This window comes from Vulpes lagopus, chromosome 1 (assembly GCF_018345385.1).
Source record: "Vulpes lagopus strain Blue_001 chromosome 1, ASM1834538v1, whole genome shotgun sequence".
In the NCBI taxonomy this organism is placed as follows: Eukaryota; Metazoa; Chordata; class Mammalia; order Carnivora; family Canidae; genus Vulpes; species Vulpes lagopus.
Window position 1 is genome coordinate 111,848,459 of NC_054824.1, and position 16,740 is coordinate 111,865,198.

At 39.7% G+C, this 16,740-nt stretch overlaps 1 protein-coding gene across 9 annotated transcripts in view; it reads right to left on the bottom strand.

Annotated features, from left to right (window-relative positions):
• The window catches only part of PTPRM (protein tyrosine phosphatase receptor type M), a 710,086-nt gene that overhangs the window by 470,777 nt on the left and 222,569 nt on the right, over positions 1–16,740 (bottom strand). For all 9 annotated transcript variants that reach the window (XM_041721685.1, XM_041721677.1, XM_041721656.1 and 6 more), the window contains one exon: positions 15,091–15,362. In XM_041721685.1, coding sequence (XP_041577619.1) covers positions 15,091–15,362 — 272 coding nt within the window. The remainder of the gene's footprint in view (positions 1–15,090; positions 15,363–16,740) is intronic.

The following is a 16,740-nucleotide window of genomic DNA, read 5'->3' on the forward strand; positions in this document are numbered from 1 at the left end:
CATAGACCACAGCTTCTTTATCCATTCGTCTTTTGATGGACACCGAGGCTCCTTCCACAGTTTGGCTATTGTGGCCATTGCTGCTAGAAACATCGGGGTGCAGGTATCCTGGAGTTTCACTGCATCTGTATCTTTGGGGTAAATCCCCAGCAGTGCAATTGCTGGGTCATAGGGCAGATCTATTTTTAACTCTTTGAGGAACCTCCACACAGTTTTCCAGAGTGGCTGCACCAGTTCACATTCCCACCAACAGTGCAAGAGGGCTCCCCTTTCTCCACACCCTCTCCCACATTTGTTGTTTCCTGTCTCGTTAATTTTCCCATTCTCACTGGTGTGAGGTAGGATCTCATTGTGGTTTTGATTTGTACTTCCCTGATGGCAAATGATGTGGAGAATTTTCTGATGTGCTTGTTGGCCATGTCTATGTCTTCTTTTGTGAAATTTCTGTTCATGTCTTTTGCCCATTTCATGATTGGATTCTTTGTTACTTGGGTGTTGAGTTTAATAGATTCCTTATCGACCTTCGATACTAGCCCTTTATCTGATAGGTCACTTGCAAATATCTTCTCCCATTCTGTAGGTTGTCTTGTAGTTTTGTTGACTGTTTCTTTTGCTGTGCACAAGCTTTTTATCTTGCTTAAGTCCCAATAGTTCATTTTGGCTTTTGTTTCCCTTGCCTTCATAGCTGTATCTTGCAAGAAGTTGCTGTGGCCAAGTTCAAAACGAGTGTTGCCTGTGTTCTCCTCTAACATTTTGATGGATTCCTGTCTCATATTTAGATCTTTCATCCATTTTGAGTGTATCTTTGTGTCTGGTGTAAGAGAATGGTCTAGTTTCATTCTTCTGCATGAGGCTGTCCAATCTTCCCAGCACCATTTATTGAAGAGACTGTCTTTTTTTTTCTAGTGGATAGTCTTTCCTGCTTTGTCGAATATTAGTTCACCATAAAGTTGAGGGTCCACTTCTGGATTCTCCATACTGCTCCATTGATCTATGTGTCTGTTTTTGTGCTGGTACCACACTGTCTTGATGATCACAGCTTTGTAATACAACTTGAAATCCGGCATTTGTGATGCTCCTGGCTCTGGTTTTCTTTTTCAATATGCCCCTGGCTATTTGGTGTCTTTTCTGATTCCACACAAATATTAAGATGATTTGTTCCAACTCTTTGAAGAAAGTCCATGGTATTTTGATAGGGATTGCATTAAATGTATAAATTGCCCTGGGTAATATTGACATTTTCACAATATTAATTCTTCCAATCCACGAGCATGGAATAATTTTCCATCTCTTTGTGTCTTCCTCAATTTCTTTCAGAAGTGTTCTGGTAGTTTTTAGGGTATAGATCCTTTACCTCTTTGGTTAGGTTTATTCCTAGGTATCTTATGCTTTTGGGTACCATTGTAAATGGGATTGACTCCTTAATTTCTCTTTCTTCAGTCTCATTGTGAGTGTATAGAAATGCCACTGATTCCTGGGCATTGATTTTGTATCCTGCCACACTGCCGAATTGCTGTATGAGTTCTAGCAATCTTGGAGTGGAGTCTTTTGGGTTTTCTATGTACAGTATAATGTCATCCACAAAGAGGGAGAGTTTGACTTCTTCTTTATCAATTTGAATGCCTTTTATTTCTTTTTGTTGTCTGATTGCTGAGGCTAGGACTTCTAGTACTATGTTGAATAGCAGTGGTGAGAGTGGACATCCCTGTCGTGCTCCTGATCTTAGGGGAAAGGCTCCCAGTGTTTTCCCATTGAGAATGATATTTGCTGTGGGCTTTTCATAGATGGCTTTTAAGATGCTGAGTAATGTTCCCTCTATCTCTACTCTCTGAAGAGTTTTGATCAGGAATGGATGCTGTATTTTGTCAAATGCTTTCTCTGTATCTCTGCATATCATTCTTGTTTTTTCTCTTGTTGATATTATCTGTCACTTGATTGCTTTATGAGTGTTGAACCAGCCTTGCATCCTGGGGATAAATCCCACTTGTTCATGGTGAATAATCTTTTTAATGTACTGTTGGATCCTACTGGCTAGTGTCTTGGTGAGAATTTTTCCATCTGTGTTCATCAGGAACAATGGTCTATAATTCTCCTTTTTGGAGGGGTCTTTGTCTGGTTTTGGAATCAATGTGATGCTTGCCCCATAAAATGAATTTGGAAGTATTCCATCCCTTTCTATTTTTTGGAATAGCTTTAGTAGAATAGGTATTGTTTCTTCTTCAAATGTTTGATAGAATTCCCCTGGGAAGCCATCTGGCCCTGGGCTTTTATGTCTTGGGAGGTTTTTGATGACTGTTTCAATCTCCTCATTGGTTATTGGCCTGTTCAGGTTTTCTATTTCTTCCTGTTCCAGTTTTGGTAATTTGTGGTTTTCCAAAAATGCATCCATTTCTTCTAGATTGCCTAATTTATTATCGTATAGCTGCTCATAATAGGTTTTTAAAATCATTTGTATTTCCTTGGTATTGGTGGTGATGTCTCCTTTCTCATTCATGATTTTATTAATTTGAGTCTTTTCTCTCTTCTTTTTAATAAGGCTAGCTAATGGTTTATCTATCTTATTAATTCTTTCAAAGAACCAACTCCTGGTTTTGTTGAACTGCTCTACAGTTCTTCTGGTCTCTATTTCATTGAGTTCTGCTTGGAACTTTATTAACTCTCTTCTTCTGCTTGGTGTAGGTTTTATTTGCTGTTTTTTCTCCAACTCTTTTAGGTGCAAGATTAGCTCACGTATTTGAGTGTTTCCAATTTTTTGAGGGATGCTTCTATTGCGATGTATTTCCCTTTTAGGACTGCTTTTGCTGTATCCCAAAGATTTTGAAAGGTTGTATCTTCATTCTCATTAGTTTCCATGAATCTTTTTAATTCTTCCCTAATTTCCTGGTTGACCCTTTCATCTTTTTTTTTTTTTGTGGTGTGCTTTATTTATTTATTTATTTTTATAATAAATTTATTTTTTATTGGTGTTCAATTTGCCAACTTACAGAATAACACCCAGGGTTCATCCCATCAAGTGCCCCCCTCAGTGCCTGTTACCCATTCACCCCCACCCCCCACCCTCCTCTCCTTCCACCACCCTTAGTTCATTTCCCAGAGTTAGGAGTCTTTATGTTCTGTCTCCCTTTCTGATATTTCCCACACACTTTTTCTCCTTCCCTTATATTCCCTTTCACTATTATTTATATTCCCAAAATGAATGAGAACATATAATGTTTGTCCTTTTCCGTTTGACTAACTTCACTCAGCATAATACCCTCCATTTCCATCCACGTTGACCCAGCAATTGCACTGTTGGGGATTTACCTCAAAGATACAGATGCAATGAAACACTGGGACACCTGCACCCCGATGTTTCTAGCAGCAATGACCCTTTCATCTTTTAGCAGGATGGTCCTTAACCTCCACGTGTTTGAAATCCTTCCAAACTTCTTCTTGTGATTTAGTTCTAATTTCAAAGCATTATGGTCTGAGAGTATGCAGGGGACAATCTCAATCTTTTGGTATTGGTTGAGACCTAATTTGTGACCCAGTATGTGGTCTATTCTGGAGAAAGTTCCATGTGCACTTGAGAAGAATGTGTATTCAGTTGCATTTGGATGTAAAGTTCTGTAAATATATGTGAAATCCATCTGGTCCAGTGTATCATTTAAAGCTCTTGTTTCAGGTAGCCCGGGTGGCTCAGCAATTTAGTACCACCTTCGGCCCAGGGAGTGATCCTGGAGACACGGGATCGAGTGCCATGTCACGATCCCTGTGGGGAGCCTGCTTCTCCCTATGCCTGTGTCTCTGCCTCTCTCTGTGTGTCTCTCATGAATAAATAAAATCTTAAAATAAAATAAAGATCTTGTTTCTTTGGAGATGTTGTGCTTAGAAAATATGTCATTTGCAGAAAGTGCTGTGTTGAAGTCTCCCAGTATTAGTGTATTATTATCTAAGTATGACTTCACTTTGGTTATTAATTGATTGATAGACTTGGCAACTCCCACATTAGGGGCATAAATATTCATGATTGTTAGGTCCTCTTGTTGGGTAGATCCTTTAAGCATGATATAGTGTCCCTCTTCATCTCTTACTACAATCTTTGGGATCAACTCTAATTTATCTGATATGAGGATTGCTACCTCAGCTTTCTTTTGAGGACCATTTGAATGGTAAATGGTTCTCCAACCTTTCCTTCTCAGGCTGGAGGTGTCCTTAGGTAAAAATGAGTCTCTTGTAGACAGCAAATAGATGGGTCTTGCTTTTTTATCCAGTCTGAAACCCTGCATCTTTTGATGGGATCATTTAGCTCATTCATGCTCAGAGTTACTATTATATATGAAAGATATGAATTTAGTGTCATCATTATAACTATTCAGTCCCTGATTTTGTGGATTATTTCTTTGGGCTTCCTCTTTCTTTTACAGGGTCCCCCTTAAAATTTCTTACAAAGCTGGTTTGGTGGTCACATATTCTTTCAGTTTCTGCCTACTCTGGAAGCTCTTTATCTCTCCTTCTATTCTGAATGACAGCCTCACTGGATAAAGTATTCTTGGTTGCATGTACTTCTCATTTAGGACGCTGAATATATATCCTGCCAGCCCTTTCTGGCCTGCCAGGTCTCTGTGGAGAGGTCTGCTGTTAATCTAATATTTCTCCCCATATAAGCTAGGGATCTCTTGTCTTTTGCTGCTTTAAGGATTTTCTCTTTATCTTTGGAATTTGCAAGTTTCACTATTAAATGTCAAGGTGTTGAGCAGTTTTTATTGATTTTAGGGGGTGGCCTATCTCCTGGATCTGAATGCCTGTTTCCCTCCCCAAATTAGGGAAGTTCTCAGCTATTATTTGTTCATGCTTTCTGGTCCTCTGGCCCTCTCAGTGCTCCCTGGAACCCCAATTATACGTAGATTTTTCCTTCAGAGTCTGTCATTTATTTTCTTAACCTTTGTTCATGGTCTTTTAATTGTTTTTCTCTTTTTTCCTCAGCTTCCTTCCTTTCCATCAACCTGTCTTATATGTCACTCACACTTTCTTCTACCTCATTAACCCTTGTTGTTAGGACCTCCAGTTTGGATTGCATCTCATTTAATTGATTTTTAATTTTGGCCTGATTAGATCTAAATTCTGCAGTCATGAAGTCTCTTGTTCCCTTTATGCTTTTTTCCAAAGCACCAGTAGCTTTATAATTGTGCTTCTGTATTGGCTTTCTGACATTGTATTTAAATCCAAATTCTGTAACTCTGTGGCAGAGAGTACTCTTTCTGATTTGTGTGTGTGTGTGTGTGTGTGTGTGTGTGTGTGTGTGGTGAGTTCTTCTTTCTAATCATTTTGCTTAGTGTAGAGTGGTTGTATGAGCAGGCTGTGTTAAGAATATGAACCACCACCTAAGTAAATTTCACTCTAGATGATTCTGCCGAGGTCAGAGACCAGAAATTGAAAACAAAGATCAGAACAAAATAAAACAAAAGGACCACTAAAGTGAAAAGCAAATTTTAAAACAAAGTAGTAAAAAAATAAAATGCCATGAATCCAATTGAAGAAGAGGGGATAAAAAGAAAAGAAATAGAAAGAAGAAAAAAAAGAAGAAGAAAAAAAGGGGGTACTGGGAGATGGTGGTGGTGAAGAAGTTGTAGTGGAGGGAGAATGTAGTCTACCTGAGGGCTTCTAGAGGGTGATCCTCTTGTTTCTGAGTATGTTAAGTTCTGGATGTTAGAAGATGCTCATTCCCAAATTTATATAAACCAGAAATACTTGTAGAAAGCCCCAACCAAAATATAAATGAGATAAAAGAGGGGGGCAGAATGGGCATGAGGAATCTCACAGAATAAACCGGCACAGTATTCCACTTGGTTCTGGGTGCATGCTGGTCATGTTTTAGAAGGTATTAACTTCTGCCATTGTAGAACAAAATGAGGCAGAGAAAACACAAAACACAAAACGACAGCAAAAAAACATATCTTGTATATCTCCCAAAGTTAAGTTGAGTATGTTGAAGGGAATCTAGAAGTGGAAAATATATCTAGGACCTGTAATTGTAGAAATATGAAACTCAAAATGGAAGAATCTTAAAAATGAAGAGGTGGTAAGATATTGTAGTTAAGGTGGGAAAAGAGAAAAAAAATGGAAATTTACAGTCTGATATAAAAAAGAAGTTGTACTAGAAAAAGGAAGAAAAAAAATTCGGAGGGTTATCCTCTGGTTCTATACACTGTAAATCCCTCGGCTTCCCCTAGAGCTTTCCAGCACTGCTTGGTCAAGAACTTGCTCTTCCCCTGTCCTTCCAGTGGGTCTCTGGGGGAGGGGCTGCTGTGCTGATTCTCAGGTGTGTGCACCTGGGGGAGCTGCCCCGCCCCCTGCCAGGTGCAGGACTCAGTGGGAGCTGTTTATCCTGTGAGGCCGCTGCTCCCTGGCGGTCCCACTCCGTCCCAGGCACAGGGTGACACCAGGAGGAACAACAACAGTGGTGGCGGCCAGCTCTCCAGCCCTGGAGTCAGCTCCCGCAGTATGTACTGCAGCTCCCAGTCTGCACTGGCCTAGGTGCTCTCGGGGGGCAGGGGCACTGACGCAGCTTGGGGGCACCTGGCTGCAGGAGCGTTCCCTCTGTCCTGTGTCCTCCCCACCTCCGTCTGTCCTGGGGGAGCGCAGGATCTTGGGCTGTGTCCCCCGGGCCCTGGGGTCCAGGGCCTGCACTGCTGGAATCGTGCTCCTGGGGCGCCTGAAGGCAGCAAGCCACAGCTCCCTCCAACCGGAGCCCCCACCTGACCCACCCAGCTTCTCCCCAAGGCCCCGCCAGGTGCGCTCCAGCCAAAAGGGTGGATCTTGGTTTAGCCTCTCCCAAAGTGCAAGATACTTTGTGTCCTCATTCCACAGAGAATTTACCACAGGTTTTAGCTGAAATCCATGCCTCATCTTCTTCCACGACCCTTCCATACATCTAAAAATTTGTTTTAACTGGGAGGCTCTAGAGAAATAGTAAGACTATCACCATTCTGATTTGATCCTCATATCTCTTATCACCACCCACCCACCCCCAGCCCGCCCTTTACTGAGAGGCATGGGGAAAGGGACTTCAAAACCATCTGTGCATTTTTTTCTTTTCAAGGCAACCATTTATCTTAAAGATCACCACTTCCTTTGCCTCTCACTAGATTCATTATCACTATATTGTGCTATTTTCATTAGCACAATAAAGCAAGAAGGTGCTTATGAGAGGAAAATACTATTCTTAACATGGCAGGAAATCAACGTCTAAATCAAAGGACTTGGTCCTGCAGCCCAGGTGCCCTTATGAAAGCAGGCAGCCAGCAGTGCTCACTGCTGCCACCCAACAGAGGAGCAGATTCTAAATAGCAGCAATTAGGACAAACAGTAATTAAGAAATTAAGCATGTGTTAATCACCAAATACTTGACAATTTATGTTTTAATGAGCAGCAATTAGCCTAAAATTAAGTGTGTTCCATGCAGGTTACCATTGTGATTTGTACCTGTAGAATACTAAGAAAGAAAGAAAGAAAGAAAGAAAGAAAGAAAGAAAGAAAGAAAGAAGAAAAGAAAGAGAAAGAAGGGAAGGAAGAAAGGAAGAGAAAGAAAGAAAAAGAAAGAAAAAGAAAGAAAAGAAAGAAAGAAAGAAAGAGGGGATCCCTGGGTGGCTCAGTGGTTTAGCGCCTGCCTTTGGCCCAGGGTGTGATCCTGGAGTCCCGGGATCGAGTCCCACGTCAGGCTCCTGGCATGGAGCCTGCTTCTCCCTCTGCCTGTGTCTCTGCCTTTCTCTTTCTCTATGTCTATCATGAATAAATAAAAAAAAAAATTAAAGAAAAAGATTAAAAAATTAAAGAAAAAGATTAAAAAATTAAAAAAAAAGAAAGAAAGGAAGGAAGAGAAAAGCTACATGAAATGAATTACAATGCAAGAATACTTTGCTAAGAAACATTCTGAAACTCAATAAATGCCGAGTTAAGATAATGTTAGGGGAAAGAGTAGGAAAACAAAAGATCCCCAAGGAAACTTACTATTTTTTTTTTTTTTTGGAAACTTACTATTTAGAGAAAGTACACAGGGTAGTTGTGTCTACTTTTAGCAAAAACCTCTCCAAATCCAACAACTGCAAAATTCAGACTCTGACCAAGCTGAGAAACAACTAGTGTGTAGTAGCCAAAACCCAATTGCCATTCCTAACAAAAAGAGAGAGAGAGAGAGAGAGAGAGGAGAGGACAGGGGCAAGGAGCCCAGTGTGGCAAACCCTGGAGTTATGTGGGGCCCTTGCTTCCCATGGTACAGAGTCCAGAGCAGGCTAATACCAGGAACACTCAGGAAACCTCACCTTGCATTTTTGTATGACAGCAAGGTCTGGAAAGTTCTGCTGGAAAGAAACCGGGTTCACTTTATTTCACCTAGTTTCATGGAAGGATTCATTCCTGTAACCCTTTTTCACTGAGTATCTTCAGCCATTCCACTAAATACATTTAAAGAGTGACTTAGGAGGAAAGCACTCAAATATTAGCTATTTCCCTTGTTCTGTCTACTATAATCTTAATCTTAATAAACTACCATTATTTATGGAAATGCTAGCACACCCTAAATGTGCTTTTCCATTTATCTTTACACCATGCACTGCCTCTCTATTTTGTTCCATAATTAGTGAGGTTCCATAGGTTTAAGTCAGTTGCCCAAACTTACAAGTAAACAAGGTTGATACTTAAGTCAGTTCTGCTTAACTCATGGTATATGTTCTACTATACTATGATGCAGCCTATTTCCAAATAATACTATAATATGAAAGTCCTTTATAACAGTTAATTCTGGGGGGATTCTTGGGTGGCTCAGCAGTTTAGTGCATGCCTTTGGCCCAGGGCGTAATCCTGGAGTCCTGAGATTGAGTCCCACATCAGGCTCTCTGCATGGAGCCTGCTTCTTCCTCTGCCTGTGTCTCTGCCTCTCTCTATTTCTGTGTGTCTCTCATGCATAAATAAATAAAATCTTTTTTAAAAAACAGTTAATTCATCAATCTTAACTCATATCAAAACTATTAATAAAGTGTAAAAAGCATCTTTTAGAAATAAAGGGCTTTACAGACAAGAAATATTTTAATATGCTAATATTTCAAGTATATGTCCACTCTACAGAAATGTTTTAGATCTCTCTAATGTATCTTGCAGCCTAAATTCACTAATGTAGAAGTGATGTCTGGGGGAAAGCTGATTTCCAGTGCACTGACAGAGGGTCTCCCAAGGGTCCCAGTTCCTTCAGATGTTCATGTCGTACTATCTTGCCCTTGGCTTTCTAATACGGAAATGGTCTGTCTATATCGTAAAAAGGCATCATTTAGAAATTGACTCTTATGAACTATGCTCACATGACACCAGAAAATATTTTTAAAATTTTGTTATTTAAAATGTAATACTGCTGACCCCTGAACACGGGTATGAACTCTGTGAATCTGCTTATACCTGCATTTTTTCTCAATAATTACAGAACAGCACTACAAACATTTCCTTTTTGAAGTGAAAGGCCTGTACTTGGAAAACTATAAAACACTAATGAAGGAAATTAAAGATAACACAAACAAATGGAAAGATATCCCATGCTCATGGATTGGAAGAATTAATATTGCTAAAATATCCAAATTACGTGAAACAATCTACAAGATTTTTTTTTAAAGATTTTATTTATTTATTCATGGAAGTACATACAGAGAGAGAGACAGAGACAGAGAGGGAGAGAAGCAGAGACACAGGCAGAGGTAGAAGCAGGCTCCCTACAGGGAGCCTGACGTGGGACTCGATCCCCGGTCTCCAGGATCACACCCTGGGTTGAAGGTGGCGCTAAACCACTAAGCCACCAGGGCTGCCCTGCAATCTACAAGATTAAATGCGATCCCTAGCAAAATACCAACAACATTTTCATAAAACTAAAACAAATGATACTAAAATTTGTGTAGAACCACAAAGGAGGGCAGCCCAGGTGGTTCAGCGATTTAGCGCCGCTTTCAGTCCAGGTCATGATCCTGGAGATCCAGGATCAAGTCCCATGTCGGGCTTCCTGCGTAAAGCCTGCTTCTCCCTCTGCCTGTGTCTCTTCCTCTCTCTCTCTCTCTCTCTCTCTCTCTCTCTCTCATGAATGAATAAAAGCTTTAAAAAAAACACAAAAGACCCCAAAAAGTAATCTTGAGAAAGAACAAAGCTGGAGGTATCATCATTCCAGATTTCAAGCTATAGTAATTAAAACAGTATGGTATTGGCACAAAAACAGACACAAAGATCAATGGAATAGGATAGAAAGCCCAGAAATAAACCACAACCTATATGGTCAATTAATCAATAACAGAGGAGGCAAGAATATAATGGGGAGAAGCTCTTTAAAAATGGTATTAAGAAAGCTGGACAGCTACATGCAAAACAAATGAAATGGGGCTACTTTCTAATACCATACACACACACACACACACACACACACACACACACACACACAAATCAAAATGGATTAAAGACCTAAATATGAAACCTGAAATGTTTTCTTAACATTTTTCTGGCTTATTTTAAGAATATAATATATAATACATATAGCATACAAATTTGTGTTAATCAACTGTTTATGTTTTTGATAAGGCTTCTGATCAATAGTAGGTTGGTTATTAGTAAAATTTTAGGGGAGTCAAAAGTAATGCATGGATTTTTCCAGTGCATGGGGGGTTGGCACTCCTTACCTCTACAATGTTCAAAGGTTAACTATAGTCACATAGGGCAGACTCACATCCTTAGACTAACAGAATTTCTGATAGATAAATCGAGGTGGGAAATTAACGCAAAAGCAGATGGGCTCACACATGATTCACGTTTTTAAGAGCATCAGGATATGATAGCCATCTCCTCAGTAAAGGCAAGCTGACCCAAAGAGCTAAGGACTGCATTGGGCAAGGAAGCTCTTTCCTTGGGCAGGGCTGCCCATGCACAGGCAACTTACTTTTCTGTTTTCTGGTCATCTTCAGTTAGGTTGACACCTTGGGCCAAGGGTAGGAATAGGATTTGGTTGATGTTCTCCTTCTTACTTGCCTTTGTTAATATGGTTTGCCTTTCTCATTCCAACTGGGAAACATCATTCAGGTCTTCCATGGTGATTTTAAGCCCTGTTGTTCAGTGTCTGGAAGGTTTCCTGCTGACATCTCTATTATCTCATCTACAGAGTGCCGTTTATCTGATAGCTTGTGTTACTATTAGAGTAATGATTTCAGTAAGTTCACTGCCCAGCAGATAAAGAAGAAATATGCCTTTCACTATGCCTTTAAAACTTTAAAAACTAATGTTTGGTGGTAGGGCTCAGAAATTAAACTAACAAGTGACCTTTCAGTGGATCCAAACCTTTTACAGATGTTGATCACCAGATTCTTAACAACCTAGCAATGCTGTATTAAAGAATCTCTACAAATCCACTTTTAAATCAAAAGTAGAAAGCTATTCCTAATGAATCAACCAGTGAACCAAAAAGAAATAGTGATTATGAAACAAACAAGGGGTAGTGAAAGGGGAGGTGGGTAGGGGGATGGGGTGACTAGGTGACAGGCACTGAGGGGACACTTGGCGGGATGAGCACTGGGTGTTATACTACATGTTGGCAAATCGAACTCTGATAAAAAAATATACAAAATAACCCCGCAATAGTGAGAATTAGGTTCTGATTCAACTTGATAAGTCATGTACTGCTCATTATGTAAGAGAGGTTAGAGCGGGAAGTAGGTGGATCTGGGGGGTGGGGGTCAGAGGGTCATAATTGGGGCGGCTAACTATTTTATTCAAAAGAGCCCAAGAAAGGAAGAATTCATTGGAAATCACAATGGCCTGATATATAGGACCACCTCACTTTCAATATAATTCCATAATTCCTTTTTAAAGGCTGATCTCCTAAGATCATTAAACTAAATCATTCCTCTCATTTAAACTGTCTGAACTAGATGTGCCAAGGCTGTTAGGGACTGAATGCTGTGTCCCTCCCCAGTTTCATATGTTGAGGCCCTGAACCCAATGTGATGATACTTGGAGATGCAGCTTTAGGGAGGCAATCTGGTTTAGATTAGGTCATGAATGTGGAGCCCCCATAATTAGCATCCTAATAAGAAGAAGGGAGACAAGAGCTCTTTCTCTCCATATGCGCACACAGAGGAAAGGCCACTGAGCACACTGTGAGAAGACAAGAAGGAGGCCATCTAAAAGGCCCTCACCAAGAATTAAATCTATGAGAATCCTGCAGGAGGACCTCCAGGTTCTACAACCATGAGAAAAGAATGCCTATCATTTGAGGCACCCACTCTATGGTAGTTTGTCATAGCAACCTGAGCCTAGACAAAAGCAAAATACCACTGTAAGATCTGGATTGCAGCCAATGTCAAAACTAAACCAATGCATTGGACTCCAGAGGCGTGAGGGGCCCAAGGGTGTTCACCCCTAGAGATTCTGGGTGGGCAGTGCTAACGTAAAAGAGAGGAAAATCGGAGCACAGATGAGCAGACGTACCTTCTGATCTTGCCTACAAGTTTGTCCCACTGCCTTTATCCAGCATATGCCTGGAGTCTAAGGCAGAACCAAATGCACGTTCCAGAGGGACAATGGGAACATCATAGACCTATGTCTTCTCTATTTTGGTAAGGTCTCCTCCAAAAAAAGTTTCTAAAAGCACAGCTTCTTAGCCTAGTCCATCATATAAAAATTTTTGAAACCTAGCTTAACCAAACTCACTTCCCCTGATTCCTTTTTAAGACTATGGAAAAAGAAACTTTGTCCCAGAAACAATTTTTTTAATTATGCCACTGATTGCTAATCTAGTTATTAAAAAGGTTATTTGTTAAATAGGGTATTTTCCCTGTGGAAGAAAAACTTTTTTTTTTTGAGATTTTAAGATCTTATCTACTTATTTGAGAGAGAGAGAATAAGCAGTGGGGAGGGGTAGAGAAAACAGAGAGAGAGAGAGAGAGAGAGAAGCAGATTCCCTGCTGAGCAGGGAGCCCAATGCAAGGCTTGGGACTTGGAGATCATGACCTGAGCAGAAGGCGCATGCTTAACCGACTGAGCCACTCAGATGCCCCATTCTCTTGGCATTTTATGAATAAAACAGAACATATACATTGGAGAAAATTTAGAATATGACAGATGGTAGAAAGAAAAAAGATCATATCACCTGTTACCCTACTAGCTAGGGAGATATCACTTTTTAATATATTTATTTCAGCATATATTTTAGTCTTTATTTTATAATATATATTATACATTATTATATATACCTTATCATATAAACATTATTTTAAAATTAAAAAAACATAATATATAAAATTTAAACAATGGGATTTATCATTTTATACCAGTTTTTCCCCTTAGCAACATAAGCTTCAAGAGATCATTAAGTGGCTTCCCATGACATTATTCTTAATTGTTGCAAAATGCATTTTTGTATTGAGGTAACATAAATTAATTAACGTTCTAATGTTGGAAATAATACTGTTTCTGATTTTTCATCATTATAAATAAACTGCCATGAAAATCCTTATAGTTAATTATTTGCAACCATTTTTCCCTACTTAGGATGAATTCCTAACAGTAAATTGCTAAATTTAGACCTACCTAATTTTTTATTTTATTTTTTTTTTTTAAAAGGATTCTTTTTTTTTTCTCTAATTTTTCTCCATTCATGATAGTCACACAGAGAGAGAGGGAGAGAGGCAGAGACACAGGCAGAGGGAGAAGCAGGCTCCATGCACCGGGAGCCCGACGTGGGACTCGATCCCGGGTCTCTGGGATCGCGCCCTGGGCCAAAGGCAGGCGCCAAACCGCTGCGCCACCCAGGGATCCCTAGACCTACCTAATTTTTAACACTCTTAAAAGAAGTGTGCTTTTAGAAGACTTTGAACAATTTATGTGTGTACTATTTAACAATTTACACATGTACTATTCAAGACACATGTATCTCTCAATCATTAAATTCTAGAAATTGTTGCAGGTAAAAGGGTAGAGAGACAAATGAGGCACAACAGTGACAGCCCATTTATTCCCATTATCAAATCCAGGGGGAGAGGAACTAGGATTGATGCATCTTTCCTAATAAACACCAAACCTGCAAAATGGATTCCTGGGTGTTGTGCCTGCCATTAGGAAGACGAGCAGCCCTTGAGAAGACTCAGATTTCCCTTCCCTGAGTCTAGCCAAGCACCTCAATTAAATATGAGAGATGATCTTGGATCTATGTTCCAGCTGGCTCCTAAGTAAGCCAAAGGAATTAAGGAAGAGAGAAGCAAAATATCTCAATCCTCTTAATGAATCCTCTTAGCTTGAAATTAATTGAGTATTTTTCTCAATATCAAGTTATTTAAAGGTACTGTGGACAAAGGTGTGTGGGGGGGGGGAGCACCAAATGCCATTGTCACTAATTCCCCACCTTTGATCCTGAGACAGGATGATCTTGTGATACAAGTCACTCTCCTCCAGAAGAGACATGACATCAGGGTTGCTTTGGTGCCACTTTTTAACTATTCCTGGCCTCCACTCTTTAGTTACTCTAAAGGAGAACTCCACATGGGTAACGTGGCTCTTAAAAGAATATCCCAAGTAACAGGACAGCAGCCCCTCCAGGACAAGGACTTAGCCTATATATGTTATTTTCTTTCCACTGGGATGCGAACAAGGAATGCACCTAGCTAGCTGGTCCACTGAGGCTCACTTCTTAATGACATTTACTCCTGTGAGAAAACCCATGAACAAAAGGGGCTTCCTCTTTTAGAATCAAGTGCTATGTCTCTGTTGGTCAGATACAACTTATTTAATATAGCACTTGCAGATAACGTTTCCTGCCCTGCTGTAGGTCACTTAAAACAACATTTTTGTTTTTATTTTTCTTTTACTTTCTTAAAACAACATATGCATAAACAAGTTTGAAAGGTGTTCATTACTCATTTTTCAAGGTAACACACTGAACACACTCCTTACCATAAGGAAGCATAAGGTTCCCTAACCTCGATATAAAAAAAAAAAAACCTATACTTTTTTATAGTCTCCAATTATACTAATATACAAACTATATTTTCAGAAATTAGAAGATGCATCAAAAACAGGAAATGAAAACAAAGTACATACCTGATAAAAATTAGGCCAGAATGTACTAATGGCCAGTTCTGCCCTGTTCCACGTGCGGGTAGGGTCTCCAGATATGTTCCAGATAGGATTGCCCAAAGGCCCGTTATTAACCTTCACGTAGACATTGAGTAACCCGGGAGCAGCGTTATTCTTGCTGGACACAAAATAGTGAAAATCAATGCAGTGGGTATCATTTTCTTTCAGCTGAGGTAAGAGGAGGTGGGCTCTCTGGCCCTCAGGTCTTCCAGATGTGTTCACCAGCATGAAAGAGCCTGTGGAAAGAAAACAAAGGGAAGTTACAGCCTGAAATACTAATTTCTAGTCATTTGTCAAGCTGCCATCATTTATGTGGGCTGACATTGCAATACACCATGTCTTACTTAGGCTTTTAGAGTTCCTGTCTCTTTCATACCTTTTCACCTCCAAGTGTTTGCCAAGAACAGTGAATAGAAAGTTCCCTTGAAGTTACTGCAATTAGTCTCCTAAGCAACAAAAATATGCATAATTTGCTGCCCTGCACTGATTATCTGGTAGTCACTAGCCACATGTGGCTATTTATATTAAAATTAAGTAAAATCTGTAATATTAAAAGTCTAGGTCCTGAGTCACATTTCAAGTGTGGCTGGACATATGTGGCTCATTGCTCTCACATTGGCATGCACAGATACTGAACCTCTCTATAGAACCTCAGAAAGTTCTATGGGACCATACTATTCTCTACTGGTACCACCATTTGGTAATTGCAGCCATTTAATATTCTCATGTAACCTAGAGAGAGAGAGAACAGATTTGCCTAATTTGTGGAATCCTAGAAAACTTCACTGGCCCTGTGATTCTCCTTTTTGTCAATACAATATAATTCTCTTGCAGTTTAGTGCTACCACCCCTTCCCCATTGCTTTAACAACTGACTTCTTGATAGTGGAGATGTTTTCATGACAGATATGACAGCATGTACTGATGCAACCATTGAACCAAAGGGTGGTCATTTGCAGAAATATCTATGAGCAATTTGTATCTTTATATCCACAGCACTAGCCTACCCATGACTGCTGAAGAATTTCCACATGGATTCAGGCTTTCAGATACCTTGGCATCAACTGTGTCACTCAGGCCCTCCCCATGTCTAAGATCAACAGAAATGGCAATTAAAATAACTATATGAATTGTATATATCATTTATTTTGCCTTTATCTTCCTTATGTAAATATAAAGGAAGATAAAAGCAAAATATTCTAAGATAAAAGGGATAAAAGGGAAAACAGAACATCATAAAGCCTTTTTGGCAGAGAGGAAAAATGTATTGAAGCTCTAGGGGAAAGAGCACCTAACTTTGGAGCATAAAGATGAAAAAGGAAAGTATTACTCACATATGGTTGGACTCACGATTTCTACTGGATGAGGATACTATTCCCGCAGTTGAATAGTCTTTTTAAAATTTCCCCTATTGTGAACCATAATTTTCAAGGACACACATGTATGTATGTTTGTGTGTGTATATATTTTAGTACACACCCAACAGATATCTATAAACATACATACACTACTAGAAGAAGTGTAGTTTTTCTTTTCTTGTCTACAAACTGTGATTCCCTAAATAGCAAAAGGAGAAGATCACCTTTCCCAGAGAATTATTACAAGGACAAAATAA